Source organism: Myotis lucifugus, unplaced genomic scaffold (assembly GCF_000147115.1).
Source record: "Myotis lucifugus unplaced genomic scaffold, Myoluc2.0 scaffold_580, whole genome shotgun sequence".
In the NCBI taxonomy this organism is placed as follows: Eukaryota; Metazoa; Chordata; class Mammalia; order Chiroptera; family Vespertilionidae; genus Myotis; species Myotis lucifugus.
In genome coordinates, this window is record NW_005871628.1 from 191,457 (window position 1) to 218,192 (window position 26,736).

General features: G+C 47.8%; 1 protein-coding gene across 10 annotated transcripts in view; it reads right to left on the reverse strand.

The window, feature by feature from the left end:
* The window catches only part of VPS13D (vacuolar protein sorting 13 homolog D), a 210,316-nt gene that overhangs the window by 23,991 nt on the left and 159,589 nt on the right, over positions 1 to 26,736 (reverse strand). For 7 of the 10 annotated variants that reach the window (XM_023745772.1, XM_014446840.2, XM_023745776.1 and 4 more), the window contains 2 exons: positions 12,324 to 12,456; positions 9,543 to 9,738 (listed from right to left, as the gene is read on the reverse strand). The exons of 1 other annotated variant lie outside the window; for it this stretch is intronic. In XM_023745772.1, coding sequence (XP_023601540.1) covers positions 9,543 to 9,738; positions 12,324 to 12,456 — 329 coding nt within the window. Of the gene's footprint in view, positions 1 to 9,542; positions 9,739 to 12,323; positions 12,457 to 26,736 lie in introns of those variants that run through there. 2 more of the 10 variants (XM_014446841.2, XM_023745774.1) reach the window with 2 other exon arrangements.

The window sequence follows — 26,736 nt, forward strand, 5'->3', positions numbered from 1 at the left end:
TGCATGACAGGGGCAGCGCCCAACCCCTTGATTGGCCCTGCTCTGTGCGTGACAGGGGGTGGCGCCGCAACCTCCCCATCGACCCTGCCTTGAGTGTGACAGGGGGCGGTGCCCCAACCCCCCAATCGGCCCCACCCTGAGCGTGACTGAGGGTGGCATCGCAACCTCCCAATCCGCCCTGCTCTGTGCATGACAGGGGGCGGCGCCCCAACTCCCCAATCGGCCCTGCTCTGAATCTGACCAGGGGCTGCACCTAGGGATTGGGCCTGCCCTCTGCCACCCGGGAGCAGGCCTAAGCCAGCAGGTCGTTATCTCCCGAGGGGTCCCAGACTGCGAGAGGGCACAGGCCGGGCTGAGAAACCCCCCCTTCCCCCGCCCCCGAGTGCACAAATTTTTGTGCACCGGGCCTCTAGTAAGTAAATAAATAAATATGTTCTCAGGTGAGGATTTAAAAAATACAAGTGTGGATATTTGTTTATTTTGATAAAATAAAATTTAATTTGAAAAATATTTTTAAATTGTTATAGTGAGATAAAGTAAAAACACTATCCTTATTAATTGTAGATACTAAATAATATTTAGGAAATATGTATAAGGTGTAAAGAACAATCGAAAAAAATCAAGAGCTCATTAAACCCATTAGTTAAACTATAACGATTTGTTTTGAAAGATCTGTGAAGGGCCTGGTAATAAGACTGGAAAAAAATGCCTCTATGTACCAAACCTCCACAATATACATCACCACACACATGCAATTTTGTTGTTTTCAAGAACAAACGGCAAGTAAAATCACTAATAACGGGTGGCTTCAAGAAAGCTGAAGGAAACTTGCTTTAACATGTAAGACTAAAACAGTTTGATGATGCTCAAGAATCTAGAAGATTCTTCAAAGCAGTTTGTTCTCAAGTATTTAAATATTCTCGGCACTTAATATCTATTACATGCCTGGAATACGGAAATAGGTCAACACTTAACCAGTTAATGAATTTCTACTGCCAATTTGCCTGCTCTTGAACCGGTGTGCTTACTAAGCAATTGGATCTAAATATCACAAGTTCAGAATTATCTAAATTGAATCAGTGGGGCCCTTCAATAGTTCAAACAAAGACATAAAAACTCTTTGAGGTTTGCATCTGCTCACAAGAGTATGAAGGCACTCTACAGGCAGCAATCTGGCCTTTAGCGCCTTAGGAGGGGGGCGCACCCTCCTGCGGAGCCAAGCTCACCCCTGCCCATCCCCGAGGCGCTCCGGGAGGTAACCCACCACCTAACCCACCAGGTTCGCCGGATTCCTGTCACCCATCAGCCTCGTAATGACAAGTTTGCCCCTTTGAAGTTTTCTGCCGTCCTGGGATTTTATGAAAAGGCTTGGGTCACCTCTGCCATGATCTATGTTTGAAGTATGTTTGGGGAAAACCTACTAGGAGCTGGCTCTGGTGTTAACACAGAACAACTGCCTCATAAAAACTGCTTTCCACGGGAGTTCAAAGGGCTTATCCAAATACTGCAGGCTCGTCCCGCCCCACCAACTCGCTAGGGTAGGAAGCCGAGGTTTTGCCAAGTAAACTCTGACACAGATAAACCTTCTCAGTTTCCTGACGGAGCTCAGGGCAGAGCGAACAATCAAGTGGGCTTTTGACAAGACGGACCTCGCACTTTGAAGTAATCGGCCCCGCACTTTCCATGCCGCTGAAGCTAAAATTTATTGGGACAGTAGGTGAAGGTGAAGGACTAAATTAGGTGAATTATTGTGAAAAGTCTTTCTGATACGTGATAACATCTTTCCAACTGGTACTTCAAGGAACCCAGTAAAAGTCAGGAGCAAACCAGGAGGGCTGACAACTGCTGGCAGGAAGCCAAAGCGAAGCATCACGTTACAGTGGCTCCTGCAGTTTAATCCTCATTAATCCACCACTGCCGATATGTGCCATCTATCAGCAGGATGAGGGGCCATCACCATATTCTCAAACAGAGCTGCTGGTTAAGCAAATTAACCAGGTGCAGGCTGCTGGTGGCACATTCGTGAAATCACAGAAGGTGAGACCGTGGCACTGTTTTCCATTTCCGCAAGTCTCTACGTCGTTTCAGAGAACAGCTGCATTCTCTTATCTGCCCCTACGTCAATCTGGTGCAATATCACACATTGTTCAGCTTCTGCAAAACTCCACTGTGCACTGATTAGAGAATATTATAAAACAGTCACCTAACTGTATATGAGTTCATATCTAAAAATAGGTTTGACCTTATGGGTCCCTGAAAGATTTGCCCAGGGGCCCCCAGACCCTATTTTGAGAACCTCTGTTCTAAAAGGACCCATATGTGCAACCCGTGCTCAATAGAAATCAGTTTCCTCTAGGTATCAAAGTAAATCCACTGAGGACAGAGATTAGTCACCTTGTTAACCGGATTACAGTTATATAAGCCAGATATAATAAAATTATTTCTTTTAGCGTAGATTGTGATTAAGATGTCTAATTCAATCTTATACCCCCCTCCCCCACCCCAGCCCAACTTGACAAATTAGTGAAAAACTTAGTAAGAATCTGTCTTTGGGAGGCAGTCTGGCAAAAAGAGTGCAAGTGAAGGCATGGGGCAATGTAACACCCAAGCCTACCTCTTCTTCCCCCAAAGATGACAGCCCTTCGCTTGTAATACAATACTTCAGTCTGCCATTCCCTGCTGGCCCACTGTCCTCTGTGTGTCTCAGAAGGATCTCCTAGTCTGCAGCTCTCTGTGAGCAGGAGACCTGAACTCAGACCCAAATCCTCTCTGGAAGGGAGATTCCAGCTGCATCCTGGCACCAAGGGATGGTTCTGTGAGGGAAAGCTGTGACAGACAGGGCAGTCACCGAAACCTAAGAATCAGTCAACCTAATGCCTCGGCAGATAAGTCCACAAACGGTACATGGCTTTTCATTCTCTGGCAATGCTGGAAATAAGATGGTTTCTCATACACTGTTCTGTTTCTCTTGAAGTTCAAACCAAACATCTCAAAGGCGTAGCTTATGTACACAAAACTGTCATTCCTGAGTTTCAAAAAAAACAAATCATAGAACAAGGAAGGAATTATAGATGCACAATGGCATGATTGATCATTTAATTTTAAACGGAAGAAAACAAAATCAGAGAGCAATCACTATCCATTTCCTTTCTTTGAGCAGAGACCTGCTGGCTGAGATAAAAGGACTGTATTTTAAAGATGTACATGCCTAACATCCATTTATTTTTACTTTTGTGTTTCCATAAAGTCAGTCATCTCTGCATGCCAAAAATGGCAAAAAATAGACGCTCTCCTTTCTAGAAATGATTATAATGTACCATGACCAAAAAAGTGGTTTTTCCCTAACAGATAATCTTGCATAAAAATGAGTCATGGGATTTCAGAAATGGAAAGGCTTTTCTCAAATATGTGTGTGTAGGAACACACACACCTCCCGCTTTTTCAGCAATAGAGCTTCACTTTCCGTAAGTCATGTTCTAATGAGAACGGCTCTGTCTGGGGCCTGTGAGTGAAAGGGGAATAGAGTATTTAGAGTTCAGCAAGAGGGAAGAAGTCTGTCTTAGAAAATAAGATTTCTCTGCTTGTGTTCCTCTGGGATGGATTTTAACTTATAAGGCAAGAAGGACTGGTAAGATGTTTCTTAAAAATAACTTCTCTTGCAACTTCATTAGTTGAATGTCAGCCCGACTGAGGCATCCTACGAGCACAGCTCGGAATGCTGTTCCTCGGGGGCTCTCGGGAGGGAGGAGATGTCCCCTCCACCTTCATGGGTCCGTGGGAAGGCTCGCCTGGCGAGATTGGGAGGGGAGAGTACCGGGCTCTCGTCTCCTACGCAAGCAAGGGTGAGCAGAGGGGGGATAAAGTGGCTGCCCCCCCAGTTCTGTGCCACCTCTGGACAAGAGAAGAGTGACATGAACAGTCCCTTCCCTTCAGCTGGACACAACAATGTTCCAGCTTCACTGAAATCTCATTCCTTCTCATGATGAAGCTGACATGCCGGCCACCGCACTGGCTGCCCCAAGCAGCAGATAGTTATCAAGCCAACAGACATTCATGCTCACAGATAAGAAACACAGCCTCGGGGTCAAACATGCCCTGGACTCTGGCTTTTCACCCTTCCCAACGCACAACTTCACACCAACACTTACCAACACACAACTTCATACCAACACTTACCAACACACAACTTCATACCAACACTTCCCAATACACAACTTCACACCAATACTTCCCAATACACAACTTCACACCAACACTTACCAACACACAACTTCATACCAACACTTCCCACCAACACTTCCCAACACACAACTTCACACCAACACTTCCCAACACACAACTTCATACCAACACTTCCCAACACACAACTTCATACCAACACTTACCAACACACAACTTCATACCAATACTTCCCAATACACAACTTCACACCAACACTTACCAACACACAACTTCATACCAACACTTACCAACACACAACTTCATACCAATACTTCCCAATACACAACTTCACACCAACACTTACCAACACACTTCATACCAACACTTCCCAATACACAACTTCACACCAACACTTACCAACACACAACTTCATATCAACACTTCCCAATGCACAACTTCACACCAACACTTCCCCCAACATACAACTTCACACCAACACTTACCAACATACAACTTCATACCAACACTTCCCAATACACAACTTCACACCAACACTTCCCAACACACAACTCATGCCAACGCTGCTGGCGTCCAGAGAACCAAGTGGAGGAGGGCCTTACACTCGTGAATAAGTACGAAGGAGTCGCCACGGGAGAACGTGGCCCATCTTTCTGAAGGGTTACTTTTATTGGGTAGTAATTAAAAACATTTTATTAAAACAAGTGTGGGATAAAATTAATTCACAGTTTCAAGACAAAACAGAAACTTTCCAAGGAAATCTTGGACTTGCTTTTCCCAGGACACACGGGGTCCCGTGCACCTCTCCGCCTCCGGTGCAGCATTGGTGGGAAAATTGAGAGCACTGGTGCAGCTAAGAAACACTTTAATTGTTGTTAGGTTTTTACCTTTGGAAGTTCCCTAATGGCTCAAATCAAGACGACTCTGCTGGATGTGCTATGTAATACCGAGGAGAGCACATGGCTGCTCTCAGCGTGGGATACGTGAAGGCTGCATTGCCGAACCAGGACGCAGAGCGGGGGAGCGCTGCCTACTTCCCTTTGCGCCGGCTTTCTGGCCTCTCCCACCTGACGGGCCTCAGGCTCTGTGACTCAAGAGGGTCTTAACCCTTTTATCCCAGAGAGCCTGGTAAGATGCAAACACTGTAACGAAAAGGGCTTTTCCCCGAGAAACACCATTTCCATATCACATCTCAGAGGCCATTAACGGAAAGCGTCTTTTAGAAATTTTGGGTGGTGACTTAGGAGTGTTTTTACTGCAGAAGTGGAATATGCCCACCATAAATCTTTTCTGTGCAGTCCACCCGAAGGTTACTGCAAAGCTCTCAGGGCAACTGGAATGTACACGTGCGTGCACCGCACGGGGCCTGGAGTCCGAGCTCTATCGGGGCCTGAGGGCTGTGTTCTCCAACACTGATCTATCACTACCCTTCAAGCTCCCTTCCTCCTTATCTACCTTAAATACTGAGATAAGCTGCAACACTCCGGAGCTTTGCTAAATTAGTTCAAATATTTCAAGTTCTGCCAACTCACACTTCTCCCCGCTGTTTTGGGTCTTGACTAAAAAGGTGAAGAAATATTTTGGAGGAAACCTCAGGGCCCAGCTTCATCAATCTTCATGGGCTACGCTCCTGAAATGCCAGGCAACCCAAAGCCTATCACAGATGGATTTCAGAGAAATAAACAAGCAAATCAACAGCCCAGAGTCGAGCGCTCCTCTCTCCTCAGTGGTGTTTTGCCTTCTATTGTGAAATGGCTGCTCCGGGCTCTGCAGCTTTCTACCAAAGTGGCTTTGCAAGTATTCCCGTCAAAACCCAGTGCACATGCCCAGAACTGAGCACGGCCCGGGGGGTGCCCTGCTTGGCCCGGTCTGTCTGAAGGGCGACAGGCTTCTCTCCATGGCTTCAGTGGCACCACAAGTGGCTGCCTCTGTGCCATTTTCATAAACTTTACTTGGGAACAGACAAATGTGGCCCAATACACGTAGACGAGACGGTGCAACCTGAGCCAGCAGAACGTTGCCTTGGAAAAGGCTTCTTATTTCAGTTCCAAACCACACATACTTGTACAGTTAACACATGCAGCAGGGGATATTGGTCCACAACATTCATGTTGAGGCCAAAGGCTCTGCTGTCCTCCGCCCTCCTCTCCCCACCCCCACCTGCCTTCCCAAGAACTTGTCGACTGCGTGGGAAGTTCAGAGACCAGTCAGGGGGCTGTCTTGCTGGAACACTTGCATGCTCCAACCAGGAGCGGAACTCGGACGTATTTTAATCTAAAAGAACTCAAGGAGGGGGGTTCCCTATAAATAACGCCATGTTCCAATAAACACCAAAAGGAGCCCATGTTTCCTGTAAGCCGCTTTTCAGATGGATTACTGGAAGGAGTCTTCCTTCACAGTTTTATGGCTTACTTTACTGTCATCTGCTTAAAATTTGGGTCATTTAAAACATAGATGCTAAGATCTAAGCCTTTACTTGGATGAAATATTACAGAGGAAGCAGAAAGTCTCATTCCAAGAGCAGACTCAGAGGCAGAACTCTTGGACTCCTGGGTTCTACTCCTGGCTCAGTCCCTGGGCTCAGGTCAGCCCTCGGTCAGCATCTCACTTCTAATCCCTTCAAATCATTTGTTAGTCCCTGTTGTCTAAACAGTGGGGAAACCCTGCGTAACACCCCTGGACCCTGTTCAATCAGCGGGGATGGCTATATCTCACTTCCAAGAAGCCAGGGTGACGCGTCCCTGAGCAGAGCTAGCATGCTCCTGAGAGATCAGTGTCATGGAGCAGACCCTCAAGGCTCTGAAACACTTCTCCACCTGCAAGAATCGCTGCTCCTTTAATCTGTGACCTTCAAAAACAGTACCACCTGGCATTTTCTAGTTCTTTATGGTTTCGCATTAAGTAACTCTGGTTACTTGAGCCTCAAACCTCTGAGAGGCAGAATAAGTAAAGGGGTATATTTATCCCTAATTTTAGATGAAAACTGAGGCTTAGACAGCTAGGAGACTTGCTCAAGGGCCAACGCTACTAAGGAAGGGGGTTGGGAAGTGTTCTTTTCTCTCTAACATGTGGGTCCTCAGTAAGACCCTACTTTTGGACCTAGGGAAGTGGACTGAGGGGACTTGGTTAAAGGTTTCAGGAGCCTCTGTGATGCCTTTCAAGTGCAATAAAGGGTGAAGGGCCCAGTTTCTTGGAGGCCCCTGATCAGCATGGGTCTAGCATGTGTCCCATTCACCTCTGATACCTTCAGCCATCGTGCTCCCACTCCTGGCTCCTCTGGGAATAGAGAGGAGATGCCGATGCTTAATTCCCCTTCCTTTTAGCTTCCAGGCCCACAGGTCCATGACCACCGGGCTGCTCCTCACTTAAGACGGAAGCTTTTGCTTCCAGGAGGAGTGAAAAGCTAGGCAGATGGCTGCTCTATCCAGTTAAACTTCAGTGAGACTGCCCAGTTACTGTTTGCTTTGAGGCAAACTACATACCTTCTCTGTCCCCTTTACCAGGAACACGATTCTCTCTTCACCTGGCCGACTCCTACTTATACCTCAGGCTTCATCGCAAATACCACTTCCCTAGAAAGGCCTTCTTGATCTGACTGACCACAGCTCCGACAGCCAGCCTTTCTTTCCCCTTCATCTTCTCTAATCACACGGTCTCATCCCACCCTGTACATCTCCTGTGCCATTTATCACGTTTGCAAATCATTCTTTACAGGGTTACTTGGTTTATGTTTGCTGCCCACCTTGACTGTAGCCCTTTGAGACCAAGGACAGCCTTGCTCTATATAGCTCTGCTATATTCCCAACCCCGAGTTCTTAGGGAAGTGCCAATCAGCATTCACTGACTGAGCATGCCTGAATGGTAGGTAGATGCCGGCTGGCACCAAAGTGAACCTTCTGTGGCCATGCTGGACAGCAGGGAAGAGAGACATGAACACCCTCCTGTCTGCAGCGACCATCTGTGCCTTTCCTGTGCTCCTAAAAGAATGCAACATTTTACCGAGACTTCCAAACTCACGTTACAGAAAATGCAAGTGATCTTCCTGGTCAACGTTATTAAAGTTAACATCACAAAATAATATTTTTACATTTTAACACGTATACCTCAGACCCTTTTTGAAACCAATCACTCAATTCCTTGACTGCTTTGGGATTCTAAGAATAAGGACGGTTCCTTTGGAACACTTTACTTTCACTTCTTCAGGTCTCATTGTCCTAACAAAAAGCTGGAGGTAGACTTCTTGGGCTTTGAGCAGACATGGAGAAGTAACTGGAAGTACTTCTGAAGTCTCCCCCCTCCGCCTCTCCCTAACTTCATAAATGCTTCAAAATATACTCAAGGACTGGCTGGGCTCTGTATCTGAGAATAGAATGTAAGTTAACTAACGTCAGCTCTACAGATCCTTTTAAAGAGCAGCTGCTTCCAGATGGAAGACCTTCTGGCAGAACACAGTAATGTGTCATTGGTAACGTTTCCTGGTGACAGACAAGTGGACTCATTTTAATTGGGGACAATTTTTCTTCAAATCCTATTTGAGGGAGCGAGAGGGTGTGGACATGGCCCAGGCCCTCGCATTCTAAAGGGCACACTAATTCACTCAGGGACTATTAAGCAGGCAGCGGCAAAATCCTTCTGGGCTTAAGTGGAGTCCAGCTTGGCTGAGAGCTGTAACATTCATTACTATAGCCTTTGTTGATAAGATCCCAAATTAGTCACTGAAAAGGGGGAGGCTAAAATAGGCCCCCCATACAAATAGCTAAGTTAGAGTAGTCGGATTCTTGGGATTTGGAGCCATATGGGCTGTGGCCGATGTCCTGTCTCAGCTGGTATCAAGGCAAAAAAGCATCCCTCAGCAGAACTGCCTGCCTAGTGGGGAGTTTCGTTATGAGGTGGGGACTAGCTGGCACTTTCAAGTGGAAGAACTAGGAAGGGACAGACCCACGTGGTGAACTGCAACTTCAGGGATTCCAGAACTATACCATGGGGCTCAGGAGCAAGACACAGCTGTCAGCCTGACAGTTTTCTTAACAGGCAGGCGGGGATCTACTTAGTTTGGTGAGCAGGGGAGGTTTGTAAGAATGCAATGCTATTTTCTAACCCCTCTAGTGAAGAAAAACAACATTGTGAGTGTGTATCCAGTAAATACAGATACAGACGTAGCTGTGGATCTGCGAAAGTGCATGCCAGATTTTTGTGCCTTGTTTTCATGTATTTATATTAGGCAAGTCAGAAATCTTAGTTGTGTGTAATCAGATATTGAAAAATCATATCATTAAAGCCGATGAAACATAGCAGGATAGACTAGGAGAGGCAGCAGATCTGGGCTGGAAATTGCAAAAGCCACTCCCCCCACGATCACTGACCTGGGGCCACTAAGTGTGGCTGTGTCTCTCACCGCCTGGGCTGTTTCTGATGCAAAATCCAGGGCGCCTGCCACTGGCTTGGTTACAGTGCCAACAAGCCCTTTCCCAAGGCCAGATATGAAACCGCTGACACCCCCTTCCGTTTTCACACCTTCCACTGTTGAGGTTATAACACTGGTCAATCCACCAATGATACCTAGCAAAAAAGACAAGGGCTATTTGTAACTGGGCCAAGAACAAAAGCAACAGCATTTAAAGCCAAACCCCTCAGTTCCATGCACCTGGCGAGGTAACTCAGGGGCGTTCTCTCAGTCTCTTGACAGGCCACAGGCAGGCCAACTCCAGATGGAGAACCAGCAGATCTGCCTCTTCAGTTTGGAGTCAGAGAATGTATATTATATATTCGTCAGAAGTAAAGCAGGTTCCAGTTTTAAAAATCAAAGAAAAGCTAAGAGTTTAAAAGTGGTACTTTTCAATTCCAGAGCTTGGGCAGCATATGGGCTATGGAGAGGATGTAGACAGTGGAATTAAATCTAGAGACAAGAAACCAGGGCTCTTGGGGAGACTTGGGGTCCCATAAAATAAAAGGCAGAGAGATAACTAAATACAGATCCTCAGTTTTCAAAGAACACTATGTGACTTGCCAGCACCGCCAAACGTTTGAAACGGGGTAAAAGCTGTGGCACATGTGGCTGAAAGCAGGTGGAGGCGACCAGAGTAATGACAAAGCCTGATGAAGGGCATCCTTAAAAAGCTGCCAGAGCCAGCGGCAACCTCAAGGGAGCGAGTTTGAAAGATTAGTCAAGGTCAAAAAGATATTCCAAACATTTTGAGAGATGACAGCAATGACCTTAAAGAGGCTCCACAGTGGCCAGAAGTTGGCCGGGGCTGAAGAGGACGTGGCCTTGCAGGGGAAGCGGGCCCCGTCCAGGGAGCATTTCCGGGTCCTGTGCCAGGGACACTCACAGGATGTTTACCTGGTGACGATGGGGGTGTGAGGAAGCTCTCTAGACGCCTCAGCTCTAGTGAGACAAATTGGTAAAGGAAACTGCTTGGGTGAGAATGTACTAACAATGCACAGCGCTTCTGGATTCTGGTGTGTTCGCCCCAGTGAGGCAATCTCCCTTTCCCGTCCTTCTGAACCAAGTTCATGCAGAGACAGAATATGACTGAACCTGGTCAAGCAGGCCTGCAGACAGAACTGAGCATGATCCCCGCTTTACACCAAGGGGCTGTTACCGGTGAAAGGAGGGTCTCACTCCTGGCTATGCTTCATGGGTCGCCCTTGGATGAGGCCGCTGGTTCCTCGCCTCAGAATGCACAGCCTGTGTTCTGAAGGTGCTGTACATAGTACCTAATGACCCCTGCTTGGAGGGGAGCTGGCGACCTTGAAACGACTCCCCGTTTTCTCAGCACACTGGTGTGTCCATTGAAAAAGTGAGGACAGCCATGCTCTCTCTCTGCATCCCAAGGATGCTGGGTAAATAGAGGCAATAATGCACAGCAAAGCATCTTATGTTCATTAAAAAACAGTCCTCTATTAGTCCAATGCACTGTCACTGCAGTTACTAGAAAGAAGGATTAAACCTCTAACCCCAAGGATTGCCCAACAAGCAACTTTTAAAGCACATAAACAGATTAATTTCAGCCAAGTTTTACTTCTAGCTTGATGTCTCCTTGGGGAACGCTCCCTTTCCAGTTGGGCAGGCTTAGGGAAAGAAAGGCATTTTAATCCAAACCTCGCCCTTAGGAAGCTGATAAACAAAAACTCTCCTAAACACAAAGAGACACATGATTTTTTTATTATCGATATTCCTCCTCCTTGACATGACTTTCTGGTAGCTTCAGACTATTTCTAGTAATCTGGTACAAACAGTTCACTTTAGTAACCATTACTAAACATGAGCTACATGCCAGGTATCATGTGAGGTAGCAAGTACAAAGGTGAATTCAAAGTGGTCTTCCTGCTCTCCTGGCCTCACAGCCTATCAGGGAAGCAAGATGCACACAGCTGGCTACATACGCAACCACGCCCTCCTTGTGTGCCCTAATCATCATTAACTCTAACTGGGGACAGTGGAGTGGGGCAAATGTCCTTTGAGTTGGGACTTACAGGCTGAACAGGGTTTTGAGAGGCAATGAAGTGAGGCAGAGGGAGGGAGGGCAGAGGGACGTGAGGCACAGGGAGCAGTAGGAGGCCTGGGGTGGCTGGGGGACAATAGTCGGGAAAGGTGTCTGAGTTCACATGTCCAAGGGCCTTGACGAATGCCATGCTAAGAAGTTTTGAGAAACATACAACAAAAGGCAAATGAGTCAGAATTAAAGCATTAAAAGTCAGAATTCAAACAAATTCAGAGAATGGGTATTTACACAAGAGTCAGAAACATCTGGCCCACAAACCTGGCGGCCAGGTTCATACCTCACTCTGTGGAAGGAATGCTCAGAACGCAGAGGGCAAGTCTAGAAGCAGCAGATCCATATTCTAAAAAGAGGTTTTGTTGCTTACACCTTGCGACACCTTGGGAACAGAAGCCAGAGCGCAGGAAGGAAGGCCGTGTGCACGACACTTTGAAAATGAATGAAGAGCTCTCACAGGTGGTAGCAATTGTAAGGGGAATAAAATAAGAGAGCTTGGATGGCTACCGGGCACCACGATGCCAAGCCAGGATCGACACTGTTGTCAGCTCTCTTTTTCCCGCTGGCAGTCGGATGGCTGAACAGGCACCTCTGAGGACTGCGGCAGAAGAGCCACTGTCCTACAGCCAACAGCAGGTGACTTACCATGGGCCAGGCCATGGATGCCGGCTACCAGGTGCTCGCCACTGGTGGCTGCGTGGTATCTGATGTACTCCCGCTCCGACTGATGCCGGTTGTCCATTGTCTTTCCTAAGCCATCCGACAAGGTCCCCGCAAACTGCAATGAATTAAAAACAGAAGGAGAAGAGTTTTAAACCCGTAGCAGAATTTTTGTTACTTTAATTATCCTAGCTAATAAAGAGGGAATATGCTAATTGACCCTCATGCCATCGCAAAGATGGCAGAGCCCACAGCCAATAAGGAGGGAATATGCTAACTGACTGCCATGCCCTCAGAGATGGCGGCGCCCACAGCCACAAGATGGCTGGCAGGGGAGGGCAGTTAGAGGCGACCAGGCCAGCAGGGGAGGGCATTTGGGGGCAACCAGGCCTGCAGGGGAGGGCAGTTAAGGGTGACCGGGCCGGCAGGGGAAGGCAGTTAAGGGCGACCGGGCCAGCAGGGGAGGGCAGTTGGGGGTGACTGGCCCAGCAGGGGAGCAGTTAGGCATTGATCAGGCTGGCAGGGGAGTGGTTAGGGAGTGATCAGGCTGGTAGGCAGAAGTGGTTAGGGGCAATCAGGCAGGCAGGCGAGTGGTTGGGAGCGAGCAGTCCTGGATTGTGAGAGGGATGTCCCAGATTGGAGAGGGTGCAGGCTGGGCTGAGGGACAACGCCCCCAGTGCACGAATTTCATGCACCGGGCCTCTAGTTTTAAATAAATGCCTTCCTTGCTCCTCGCTGGAATTCAGTGAATACCAAGTGAGGGAGAGATAAACTGCTGAATTACGTATACTCTGTGTCCCAGGAGAGTGGTTCTCAAGCATGGGACGCTTACAGGTGGACACACCGCCTGCAAACAACCACTGACAATCCATCATGACATTTACCTTCCTCAATTCTACTGCAAACTTACCAAAAAGTAAAGGTTTAACAAAATGGCCTGGGGGAGGAGAGGGGAGCTTTGGGGTTCCCTAATGTTAAAGGACAGAGGCTCTCTGCTCTAACAATCAGTGGGATACCAAATAGAAAATGTGGCAAATTTTGCTTTAGGGTTTGGCATCAAAATTTTTAGAGAAATCAAATGCCCTGAAGTAATGCCATTTCTTTCACTTATTCAGTAATTACCGAGTGCCAGGTGCCGGCCCCATTTGTCAAAAGAAGAAAGAGAAGTATATGTAAAAGTTCACAGGTTAGGTCACCTTTTATTCAATGGCACATTTGAACTCATGGCTTCCCATGTAAACTCTGTCCCCACCAATCAGAGAGAGATTTTATTTATCCTGGCCTATTTTAACCAGAGAAGCTGTCCCATTCATCAAAGCTGGATAAAAAGGACATAAAAGTCTGTTTTGTCACAAGACAATTTGAAAAGGTTTAAAGTGACAGTTAATAAACCACAGGGTACTTATCCTCATCGTTCAGGCATAAAAAGGGAAGGATATCAAATATATAATTAACCTTCTCGGGAAGGATCTACCAAAACAAGTGGTATAAGTGCCAATGACCCAGGACTAACCTTTCAGAAAACACACAGGAATGTTGCTCAGATATAAAGCGCAGTGGGAAGATGTGAGGCAAACAGCCTGCCCCGAAGACCCAGGATGCTGGGTGGTCACCAGGAGGCCTGCCACACTGTGGTAGGGACAGGGGGTCACACAGATCTGCCCTGACGCCCTCAGTCCTAGGCTTCTAGATGCCAGTGACAGGGGAAGGGGCATTCTGGGTAAGAAGAGGGACTGGAGGCAGGAGCAGCAATTCCACGGGAAGCAGTGGTCCCTGCAGCAGGACATGGGAGCACCCCTTTCCTTCACTCGGCCCAGATGCCTTCATGCTCTAGGGCAGTGATTAACGACCTTGCTAGAGAGGCAATCCCTATCATCAGTTGCTTTTTGCCTTCCCTTCCCTGTCATTCCCTAATTAGAGAACTTCAAGTAAATGGAAATGAATTTTAGAATTTCCTTTAGGATGAAGACCCCCTGGAATGTTTGTGAAGCCAGCGCTGTGAATCACTAAGTGGGGGTTTTAGTCAGGAACCCCATCTATGAGCCAGGGGCCTGGGCATCTGACCAAAACAGATCCTAGTCCTCTCTCAACCATTCCGGTGGCTACACGACCCCGAGTGAGGAGCCCGCCCGGGGCCCCCTCTCGGCTCCTGGAGAGCAGTGATAGCACCAACACTGCCTTGCGGCCGTGGCTCGGGGTGTGGCGTCGAGTCAGCATTCTCACTGTTATCACAGTCACGACTAGTCCCAGGAGAAACACCCTGCATCACCTGAAGGACGCCTTTCGAAGATTTAGAATGATGGTCATTTGCATTAGGATTGACCATAACTAAGGAGAAAGCAACCACCAGCCCTTTGCGGAGTGAGCTTCTGGAGTGGCACCATCTGCAAAATTAGTGCTGGACTCAGCAGTTTCCAAAGCCCTTTCCAGCTCTGACAGCGTGTGACCTCTGATCCGAGTTAGAATGTCTTTATCAAGCACGTACGCTGGGCCAGCGCCGGCCTAGGTGCTGCCGATGGTGGAGGGTGGGAACAGAGGGCAGCCTGGCCCTAGCCCCAAGGACAGTCTCGGTAAGATCCCACCTCCCCCCGTGGACAGCCAGCAGCAGGAGCAGGAGCCGCAAACTGGGAGCACCGGGGAACTGCGAAAGGAGAGGGAAATACGACCCTTGTTTCTGGAAAGGCCCAAAGAGCCACTGCCATGTTCAGGAATTCTGCAGGTGCCAGTGTTCTTCACTCAGAGCTCGGACAACAGTGCCTCCAGGATGCCTCAGGAGGGGGGGTGGGGGGGGCGGGGGGAGGAGTGTGAGGGGAAAGCACTGTCCTCAGAAGTGCAGGCTCCTCTCAGGGTCTTGTTCCCATTCTCCTTAAACTCCTAATTTGCTTGAAAAGAGATTTCATTGGAAGAGATATGAAGCGAAGGCCCATCTACCTATTCCAGCAGCTGACTAGGAAGAAGTTAAAAATGCCAATATACTGGCCCTGGCCCCTAGAGAGAATAAGGGAGAATAATCTAGGCAAACTGCCCTATACCAGCCTCTCTCCAGCACCCCCCCTCCCACCCCATCAATGAAGCAAGCCTAACACCCAAGGTTTATGAGTGAGCCTGGGCCAAAAGCCTAGTTGCCAACAGATTCCGCTGCAGCCGCCTCGGCCCCCAGCACTGTCTGGTCTTGGGTTCTCTACAGAAACCACTCTGATCTCAGGAGGAAGAGATGAGGGGGCCCAAGAGAGCACTCTCCCCTTAAATGCTGGTTCTTCCATGTGCTTGCTCCTTGGGTGCCCACCTTTACCGTGGCAAGGTGCCTACAATCTAGTCAATTTACTCTCTGTCTTCTAGCTGAATTCCTACGCCTCTGTCCGTAAAGAAATTACTCATGCAAGCCAGCTGAACTTGTCCTTTGTCACTTTTGAGTAAAAGCTAAGGATACAAAGACACTAACAGGAAATGATTATAAAATCTTCACCCATGCCCTGCCGGCGTGGCTCCGTGTTTGAGCACTGACCTATGAACCAGGAGGTCACGGCTCAGTCCCCAGTGTAGGGCATGCAGGAGGTGGCTGATCATTGATTCTCTTCATTATTGATGTTTCTATCTCTCACTCGCTCTCCCTTCCTCTCGGAAATCAATAAAAAATATATTTAAAAAGATAAAATCTTCACCCCTAGAAATGTGGCTTTGAGAACTCAGAAAATATAGGAAGATGTTAAAATCTACGACTCAACCAAACCCAGAGTGATGAGAGGCTAATCAGATTTTACGAAAAGAGCCATTTCACAGGAACTAAACTGAAGCCAGCCTGGTGAAGGGTCCTGTGGTTGAAGCCCGGGCCTCGGGCCAGCCGCTTGGGCTTCTGAGTGCTGAATCCAGGGCACCACAGAGCCTGTGGCCTTCTCTCTCGCTGTGGGAGCACTGAGTCATCCTTAATTCTATCTCTCACTCCCACCTCAGTGGGAAAGCAAATCACAGCGAGTATCTTATTTCTCCCTCAAAGACAGGGTGACAGCTTGGGCTGGAGAGGGAGGTGACTCCAGGAAGCTCTCTTTATGCTGCCCTCTGGCATGTCTTCCCTGAGGCTGCAGTGTTATTTCACCCATGTCCTTGACTTTGAAGATGATCGTCAAAACAGAGCGGGGACACTCATGAGAGCTACCCCATCCCGTGGGAGTGACGGTGCAAGACATCCATCAAATTTATTTCGAAACTTTTTCAGAGCAGATGCTCTCTGGCATGTTCGTGGATGATCGAAGTGGGAAATGAAGGCTGGAGGCAGATATTCAGATCATGCCCGGGGAAAACGAGTTGTGGCGGCACTGGGGGAAAGGCTGAATTCATCAGGAGAGGAGCGAATCCAATCCAGCTACGCACCAGTCAATCGACCCCAACCCCTACTGTGTGCCAGGCTAGCAAGTGAGAACCAGAAATGAGAAGTGGTCCCTGCCTCCCGCCTTCAGGACCTCAGCCAGGAGGTATGTATGTGGCATAACGGAAAGACATTCATTCATAGCAGAGTTCAAATTCTGACTGTGCCATTTATTAACTGTAAGATCATGGACAAGTAACAACCTCTGTGAGCCTCCATTTCTTCATCTTCGAAATGGGAAAAGAATATCCACTTACAAGGATATACACGTAAAGCACTAGACACATGTACAGTACTTGCACGGAGCCTGAAACGTCAATTTCTTCATGTGCAAAATGGGAACAGTCAGATCCCACTGGCTGTTGTGAGGACTAAGTGCGATGCGGCATTCGGCTCCATGACTGTGGAGGGGCATGAAGCACCAGGGCAGCGAGCATGTGCCAGGCTTGCACACTGGGAAAGGACTAGCAATTGGGAGGTAATTTGCAGATAATTTGTAACTCTACTCGGGATAAACATAACTTCAACACCAGAAGGACCATTTGCAGAGACTTAAGTCAATATAGTTCATTTTGTAGCAATTTCAAGTCCACAAAAAACACACACACAAAAAAAACCTTAAGGCTGCAAGTGAACACTGTCCTTGCTAAAATGAAAGGTTCCAAGGAACAGAGTGTCCTTCAGAAAACCTGCTATTACATTTGCAGAGACAACAGGGATCTCCGCACCCCACCCCCTTCTCTCACCAGAGGACGCTCAGAGCACACCACACTCGTGAATTCTGGCCACAGCCTGAAGTCATTGATTTCTCTGAAGCCATATTTTCAGCCAGGGGGTAAAAATGTCAGAAGAACTTCAAGATGTCAGTCCTACTGCCTCGCCAACACACAGTGCGTGTCAATACCCCACCTTCCAAAAATAATCCCATTGTCTAGAGAAACGGAGCCACTACAAATTAGGCTGGGTTTGGGGCTGGGCTCAGAACAGATGGTTTTACAAAACTGACATTCAAGTAGATGCTGGAATGGTGAGAGAGAAAAATATTCACACTGTGTCCCTCTGTTCTGTCCGATCAGTTTTCCTGACCCTTTTATGATATGCAGCAAGCCTGGGATGCCAGCGGCATTTGGCCAGTGTAACGGGAGCCTCGGCTAGAGTTTCTCCCCCTTCTCTGGGGTTCTTCTTTCACAGTTATTTACCTAATGGAAATTTCCTCTTTAATATTCTTGCTCACTGAGGAGTTGCTGGTGACGGTACTTTTCTTGTCACCAGGGGAGACGGTGAGCACGTCTAACAGGAAAAGGAGGAGAAGGACAGGCCCTGCCGTGTGAGGAGAGTCTGTGTTCTTCCAAGTCCGAGGCTGTCCAGCTGCGAGTCTCGGCCACCAGCACAGCTCCAGCTCTGCTCAGCGCTGCCCACGAGGAGCTATGCTGAACATTCAAATTCGCAAAACCCAGCGAGCTACATATTGTGTCTGTAAGTGGGGAGGACTGAACTGTGTGGGGGCTGCCCCCCTCCATCAATCAGGGCCCAGGAGTCAAATTCTCATTCTATCCCTTACTAAGCATGCACCCGGGGAGAGCTGCTGATCTTCCCTGAACCTCAGTTTACCCACCTGCAAACAAACAAACAAACAGATATCCTCGCCTCTAAGGAGTGCCGTGAGGGTCGGGAGGTGATGCCAAGGACTTGGCACGGTGTCGGCACCCACGGCCTCATGTTGCTGAGCTTCTGAGAAGCAGCTCCGAGGCTTCCAGGGCGCTGGCTCACTGCTAGGCACCCTCCTCAGGTCAGGAGGACTCGTCCCTCGGGGCTAAGATGCCACCGCTTCTCTGCTTCATGTTGTCAGCATGGCCACGGCTCAAAAGGAGGCTGAGAGGGAGTTCCGCCTTGATGTGGAAAACCCCTTTTGTGATTCTTGTGAGCCAGGAGGGGTTAAAGGAAAATGGGACCCAATGAGCAGTGGGGATCTGTCACCAACACAAGGCAAACCAAACAGCTAGTCCTCACTCAGCCAAATGGCGAAGGCGGCGGTGGGGGCAGGGAAAGGGCATTTAAAAAAGGCACGGAACAATTTGAGGTTTGGCAAGAAAGAGGCATTTTTGGTCCCCAGATCTCTATCCAGTAGATGTGGAGCAGGTTTGTCTGTTTTCAGTTCTGCTCGGTTGTGGCTGTGTATGTAGCCCCTTAAGGCAGAGAAAGGGGAAAGAATCCAGAAAAGAGACCCTGAATGAGAACAATCAAGACATTTTCAAGCTCGGACTGACATTCTACTCTAGCAACATGCTTAAGCCAATGACCTTGCTTTTTTGGGGGGGAGGGGGGTGGGTGGGTGTTCTCTGGAGAGCTAAAGGCCTCCTGCCCTAAGACATACACCATGTTGCTATTTCACGGATAAACACTTATCAGGCAACAGACACTCCTTTTCAGTTAAGAAACAAAGTCCTCCAAAGCCACCCAGAATTATCTCAGCGCACAAGGTCTAAACATAAGCAACAAAGTCAGACCTCAAGATGGTCCTCTTCTCAGAGCCCGGGACGCACGCCTGCGGAACTGGCAAGGCTCTGCTGCTCTGACCCACTTGTGAACTCAGATGTGTTTCAGATTCATAGAGGCTTGGAGTGGTGCGAAGCACTCGGCATAGGGTTTTGCTTTTTCTTTAATAGGGCTCGGTGGCGTCTGCTATGAGGCTAAAAGCACAGAAATAAGCAGAACACCCACAGGAAGACTGATTTTCATCGCCAGACAAGTGTCACGGCTTAGTCACGTCCTCTCTTCCCTGTTTCCTCCGTGTCAATCAGAAAGCATCGTGTGCAGGATGAATCTTTAAACCCAGCTGGGGACGGGATGGTGTCCCCCCACCTTCCAGCTCTTCATCAGCGAGGCCTCGTACACCTTCCGCAGAAGGGGTTGGGGCAGTGCTGAGGGTGCAGGCCTCCCTGCCTGCTGCGGAAAAGTCCCCGAAGCTCGCAGACAGAGTCAGAGGGGGGTTCTGCACAGTTAGGGCTACACGGGGGGGGGGGGGGGCACGCCCTCCCACCCCACACGAAACCTCCAGTTTTGCCATCTAACAAGGTTTTCACTACGCATAAACGGCCCACGCCTCGGTACCGAACCAGGAGATAGAATATGATGTGAAAGAAAAAACCATGAAGAACCCTGTGAGGTAGTCACACCAGAATGCCTGACTCGGCAGATAAGCTATTTCAACACCAGGAAAGCACACAGGCTTGGAGGCCACGAGTCTCAATCCCGGCTCTGTCACTAGATCCAACTGGGTGAACGTGAGCAACACACACACATTCTCATCAGGATGGGTGTCTTCGTCTAAAGACAGGAGAACACGACCCACAGACCTGCTAATCCAGAGAGGCCTTGGTTTTAAAAGTACTTGGGGAAAAACACAAAGAATGTGTACAGGCCAAGGGTTACGACTACAAAATCTATTCTTCTGAGTGTCCCACTGCCCCTCCCTCCCCAGCTGAATGCTGTGTGTGTCTCAGCCTGTGACCGAGGAATCGCCTGTACCCATTCTGGAACAAAGAGAAGCTTAAGGAAGCCAATTATAACAAAAGAAAATCTCCAAATACGGAAATTTAGAAATGAAACCAAACATTTTACAACAGAGAAGAAGCTCGAGCTTATTGCGTTCCCAGCCACAAGCACTTCATTCCTGTAAAGAACTTTGCATTTCAAGTGAGTAGACATATTCTCTTTAATGCCAAAAGCCGGGAAGAGAGGCGACGGGTGATGTGACTGAGAACAGTCCCAGATGCCAGGCACCGGTACAAGCTGAACTTCTTACTGAAAAAGTCAGATATGTTTCAAGGGTTTGAAATATCTTGAGAGAATTTTCAGGAAAAAATCTCCCCAACTGGATGTCCAAATAAAAGAAGTTTTAGGTGAGTAAATAGCAAAATTGGTAAAGGAAAGCTTCCAACTGCTAAGACCACACTGTGACCTTTGGAACTGTAAACATCGGTCAGCAACGTTGCGTCTCAGGCACTGTTCTAAGGGCTTAACAGTTGGGAAAACAACAAACCTACGAGGTAGGCTCTGCTATTATCACTGTTGTGCAGATGAAACGTAAAAGACCACAACTGTCTCTAACCACAACTGTCTCTAACAAGAGTCTGCTAGGTATTACCCACATATGATAGTGGGTAATATATGAAGGGAACCCAACCAAAATTCCTTCCTGAACGCCAGTAAAAATCTTATAGAGACACCAGGTAAGATACCTTTCTTTTCCCAAGCAGTGGCGGTGACAAAGGAAGGTAGCTGAGGGAGTACGTAAATGACCCAGTTTCTGAGAAATTACATGCAATCCCTGGACCAGAAAGAGGGCCAGGCTCTGACCCCTTCTTGAGCAATACTCCAATCAGACGCCTCACACCTTCCATCACCTGGACTTGCCCTTAGGCATGCAGCCTAGGCTCCCCCGTCTCCCTTCCCCAAGCTCTCACTGTCACCACCGGAAAAAGCCCCAGAAAAAGAGGAGGTTCTGTAAACGTTCATTAGGGGATCAATTACAACACATCTGATCACAGAACTCGCGTGTACCAATGAGGCTGGGAAGAAAGATGGAGGCCAGCTGGGGCAGGGACCGAGACCAGTGATTTCCAGAGCTCCTGACTGCGGAGAGGCCTGCTCTTCCTCCCCAGCTTCTGGCAGAGGATTTGCTGAAGGAGGTGGCGTGCCAAAGCCACAAAGCTAAAAGATTTAATTAATCAGAGCTGGTCTGGTCAAGCAAACCGAACTCCAGAAATTACAGGGAGAGAACAGCACAAACCAGCCGTGCTCCTAGCGCAAGACACGATCTTGGAAGGGCACCCAGTTCAGCCTCCATTCCTCGCCCCTCCATCTCTGCCACTCCTCTCTCTCCCAACACCGCCCAGCCATCCGGGAGCAGTGAAACTGTCCCGGGGAAACCAAGGTGCTGTTCCTACGAGCCTGCATTTGCAGGACGCTAAAGATACAAAGGCCAACCCTTCGTTCTAGGTAATGTTCGGGGAAGCCATGCCTCAGCAACCGTGACGAATGCTAGATGAGACCACAGACTGGGACCAGGTCTTCAGCATCGGGGAGGTTGGACCTCTTTTTGGGGGGCAATAGGGGATGGAAGGCAGATCAGATCCTAGGTACTTCAGTCCTGTCTCATTTCTCCTGAGCTTGGCTTGATCCAAGGCTCAAGTGAAAGGCCAAAAGAAGATTCTTTTTTAAATGGAAAATGTTTCCACACCTTCAGGTGGAATAAAATAAAATAAAAATGCAATTGGCTTAGTTCCATTTCCCAGTAGCTCCTCAGAACCCTCTGGTCTCTGCCAGGAGGCCCCTGGTGCCTTTCAGCGGGTATTCCTACCTCTGTCATCTTACAACCCTACGAGGGGTGACCTGGGAGAGGACACTGAGCCCATCTACTTCACACTCATCTACTTCCTGCAGATCTGGTGGGTTTTTTGGTTTTTGGTTTGTTTTTTAGCAGAATTAGCCATTCACTGCTGAATTAGCCATTCCTAGGTTAATAAATTTCAGGCCTAAAAAACAAGTCCTGGAATGAGGAAGAAAACACAATTCATTGAGCTCAATAGCTGCCCTTTCTAAAGGTGACTCACTGGGACTATTCTGATGTGTTGCTTTCAAGAGAAAACCTTCAATTGCTAGAAAGAATAGAAAACAGGGGCTCTGGTTCAATATACTTCCTACTTAAAAGAGAACTAATTAACCCTTACTTATCAGAAAGATTCCCCCATTCTCTGATCTAAACAGAACTGATTCTTTAAGACTAGGTTTCCTTAAGGGCCTCTGTTATGATTTCAAGAGCTGAGGCTGATTCTCTAGCTCCCCTTCCATTGCCCTTCCCCAGAAAAACTAATTCTTCCTCAAGATTCTTCCCTTTAAATACCGGGCTTTGATCCTTACTGAAATACAAGTCCCGCTGGGACATTCTTGCCGTTATATACCCTTTACTGCAAACGAAAAGCCCAGAAAACAAGTTTTGCAGGGGAGGTACACAGGAAGAAATCAAAGCACTGGGCACCAGAAGGAAAGAAGAAATACAAATCCTCTCTGGAGAAAAAGAACCTAAGTCAGAACCCCCAATTTTTTTTTTTTTACACAATGTCCAGCATACAATAAAAATTACCAGATATGTAAGTGAATAAAATGACTGAAAACTGAGGGGAAAAAAGAAACATAAAATCACTCAGCAGTTATCCAGACATTAGAGCTATTTGATACAACGTTTACAATAGTATACAATGATCTTCCAAAAGTTATAAAAAGAGAGAAAATTTTACCAGAGAACTGAAATTAGGATTTTAATAAATGGCTGAAGAGCAGAGTGGATAGAGTATCAAAGAGGATTAGTGAACTAGAAAAAAAGTCGGCAGAAATATCCAGATCAAGGTATGAATAAAAACAAGGGGGTGAAAGACAGAAAGGAGCTTAAAAGACGTACGGGACATGATTAAAAAAAAAAAGTTCAACTTCCATGTAACTGGAGTCACAGAAAGAAAAGAGAGAAAGAGGGCAGAAGCAGTATCTGAAGTGACATTAGCCAAGAATTGGTAGCAAGAATCAAGCTACAAATTCAAGATGCTATATAAATCCCAAGCCAGAGAACCCTGTCTAGGCACATTATTATAAACTAAAGACAGAAAATAGGCAGTCAAAGGAAAACAGGCATATCACCTTCACAGGAGCGACAATTATACTGACAGCACTTTCAACAGAAATAATAGAACAATAATGGGATCATTAAAGGGCTGAAAGAAACTTGCCAATCCAGAATTCTAAATTCAGTGAAAATATCTTTAAAAATATGGGTGAAATAAATATATTTTCCGGGGGGAAAACCAACCTGAGAAAACCCATTGCAGAAGACCCACAAAAGAAAGTTCTTTTGTGAAAAATGACCCTATATGGATACGCAAAGAATGAATGATAACAGGACAAATAGGTGTATAAATCTAAATGAATATTGACCATTACACACACACACACACACACACACACACACACACACACACAAATGGGACGAATAAACACTCAATGACCGAGTATAATTCTGCACCTGTGCTCCAGGACCTTGAACAAGGTCACAGCAACATCGTTCATAAGAGCAAACCGCTGGAAAAGTCCAAACATAGACTAGACACATTATGACACATTCAAACGATGCAGTACTAGATAGCAGTGAAAACATGAGCTACAGATAAACCTATCTATATGGATGGTTATCAAAAATGTAATGTTGCCCAGCCAGAGTGGGTCAGTGGTTAAGTATCAACCTATGAACCAGGAGGTCACAGCTCGATTCCCGGTCAGGACACATTGCCCGGGTTGCCAGCTCGATCCCAAGAAGGGGGCATACAGGAGGCAGCTGATCAATGATTCTCATCATTGATGTTTCTATCTCACTCTCACTCTCCCTTCCTCTCTGAAATAAATAAAAATATACTTATAAGTAAGTAAATTAGTTCTACACTTATTGCCACCCCTGCCTATTTTTCTATTGACTGAAGGTTCTGAGGCATGTGCCACAGTAAATAACACAAGACAAGCATCAAAACACCTAACGGTATCCCTCAATACCCACACGTGCGGACGTAAGGGGAAATGTAGGAACATATTAGTGGCAGCTGATGAGATTTCTTAGCACCTCCCAGAGAAGCAGGGGCCCAGACATCACTTGCTCCTGGGCTGCCCATAGAGACCTGAAGGGCATATCTGAGACCAGCATCTAGGGAGGAAGTGCTCCAGGACCTTGAACAGGGACCTTCCAGAGTCCCAGGCAAAAAGGAGGAGGCCAGACAGGAAGGACTCCCTGAGGCGGGTGGCACACTATCGCTCCTTCACCCAGCGTGCCCATGGGCTGGCGGGCGGGCCAGAGGAGTCTCAGAGGATCTTGAAACTTCCTTACCTAAGTCTCCCAAGGGGTCAGAGGCCTGGGAACACAGGAGTTCATTGCCCTGACGCTTCTTCATCTTCAGGGAAGTGCCACAACCTCCCATCAGCAAAAGAAGAGTGAGTGCAGAAGGGACTGAAAACGAGCCTCAGAACTTCAGAAAGGAACAAGATGAGAAAGGAAAGTTGGAAGATAGTTCCTTACAAAAACCCAACAATGACACAACCTGAGTTGTTTCAACAGGATGGCTCCCAATGCTGTTGAGAGCATTGCCGTGAGAAGGGGAGCCAGGGTGGAGGCAGGGGCTGCTCAGTAACCCAGCCGTACATCCCTGGGCAGCGGGCAGCAGTGGGCGGTGGGAGGCAGGTGTCCACACGTTTGCCATGCAGCCCCACTTAAGTGCAGGCTTGAGAGTGAAAGGACCCAAGGTGTCCCCACCTGCCCTGAGATTCTGAGTGTAGGGGACTGTTAAGGCTCAAAGTTCCAAGAAGCCAACAGGAAACCGATGCAGCCTTCGTTTAAACACTGGTAGAGAAACAGGAGCCACTGCTTCTCACAATAAATGTCCCCTTTGAATTCACAAAGTAAAACTAAAATCCGACTCAAAATCCGAACAGTTACCTGCCTTGAGAGGAAACAGGAAAGGAGGGATTTCCCAAATTGGGAGGATGGGGCAAGGGAAGGCTGGAGGAACAAGAACCATGAAACACATGCCTGTAGAATATATTCTTCCCTCTCAAACCAAGGTCATCTCTAGGTTAGCTTTGTCTAAAGAAAATGGTAAAACAGTTAGGTGGACGGATCAAATGGGGTCAGGTAAGTTAATTTCCCAAAATGTGGTCTGGGGCTCAATGGCAAACATTCCATCTACTGTGCTCCAGATTATGCAAAAACTCACAGCTGAAGGAGCCCCTCCCCCTCCTTCCTGCCTTGCCAGCCCGCTGGTTTAAGAGAGGGGTACCCGTGCGGCTCGAGAGCCACATGCGGCTCTTTGGTCCCTTGAGTGTAGATCTTCCTAAGCCTTAGGAGTACCCTAATTAAGTTAATAACAATGTACCTACTTATATAGTTTAAGTTTAAAAAATTTGGCTCTCAAAGGAAATTTCAGTCGTTGTACTGTTGATATTTGGCTCTGTTGACTAATGAGTTTGCCGACCACTGGGCTAGACCAACGCCTTCTTCCCCTTTAACAGAACCCCAGTCAGTTTGCTCGGGCTCTCGGAGGGCGATTTTCTGCTATCTAGATGGAGACACTATTAGCTAACTGGAGATGTTGGAGGTAGCCCATGGCTCAGTCCTGGGCGGAGGTGTCCTGGCCAGAAAGAACAGTGGGGCTGGGTTTGCCACCTACCTGCTGTGAACAGCTCATGATTTGGTTTTAGCTCTAATTCTATAGGAAGCAAGTCAGGTTTGTTTTTTTCCCCCAAGAGGGTAGGGGGCTGTTGATTTTGTTTTGGCCTCTTCTGTGAAAAGTGTAAGCTCTACCCATACACATAAAAAATACCTGTAAAACATTAACAGCTAACATTTGATGTATGCAGATATGATCGTATCATGACAATAATACTGGACTTAAAAAATAAACACTTCAGTTTGGTCTCTCTCTTCCCTTTGAAACTCACTTATACTTGATCAGGGGAGAGAAGGGGACCCAGGGGTGTAAAATGGCCGGCCAGCCTCTCCCAAGTGACTAGTCGGTCCAGAGGCACTGGCTGCTCTCTGCCCTGGGGCCGCTGCTGCTCTCTGCACCGAGCCTCTCCGCCTGGGCTGCCTTCGTGTGCCCTCTAGTCCCCGCCACTTCCTGTCCACGTGGCATCTATCTCCTTGGACTTCGAGTTCCTTACTCTGTGTAGACCTCCCTTGCCCTGGGTAGAGAGGTCTGCCCCACCGAACCAGACTTCTGTCCTAGCGCCTGGGACACTTTCTCCCCGAAGCATTGGTTACAGGACCTTCTCCCGAGCTAGACTGAGACCCTTGGAGGAGGTGGGGGGGAGGGGGGGAGGGAGGAAACTTGATTTATTTGTCTCTGCTGCCCTGCACCGAGCACAGAGCCTGGCACCTTTAACTGTCCACATGCTGCTGTGGCCTTATTGTGTAGACACATGAACAACAGAGGAATATGAGGT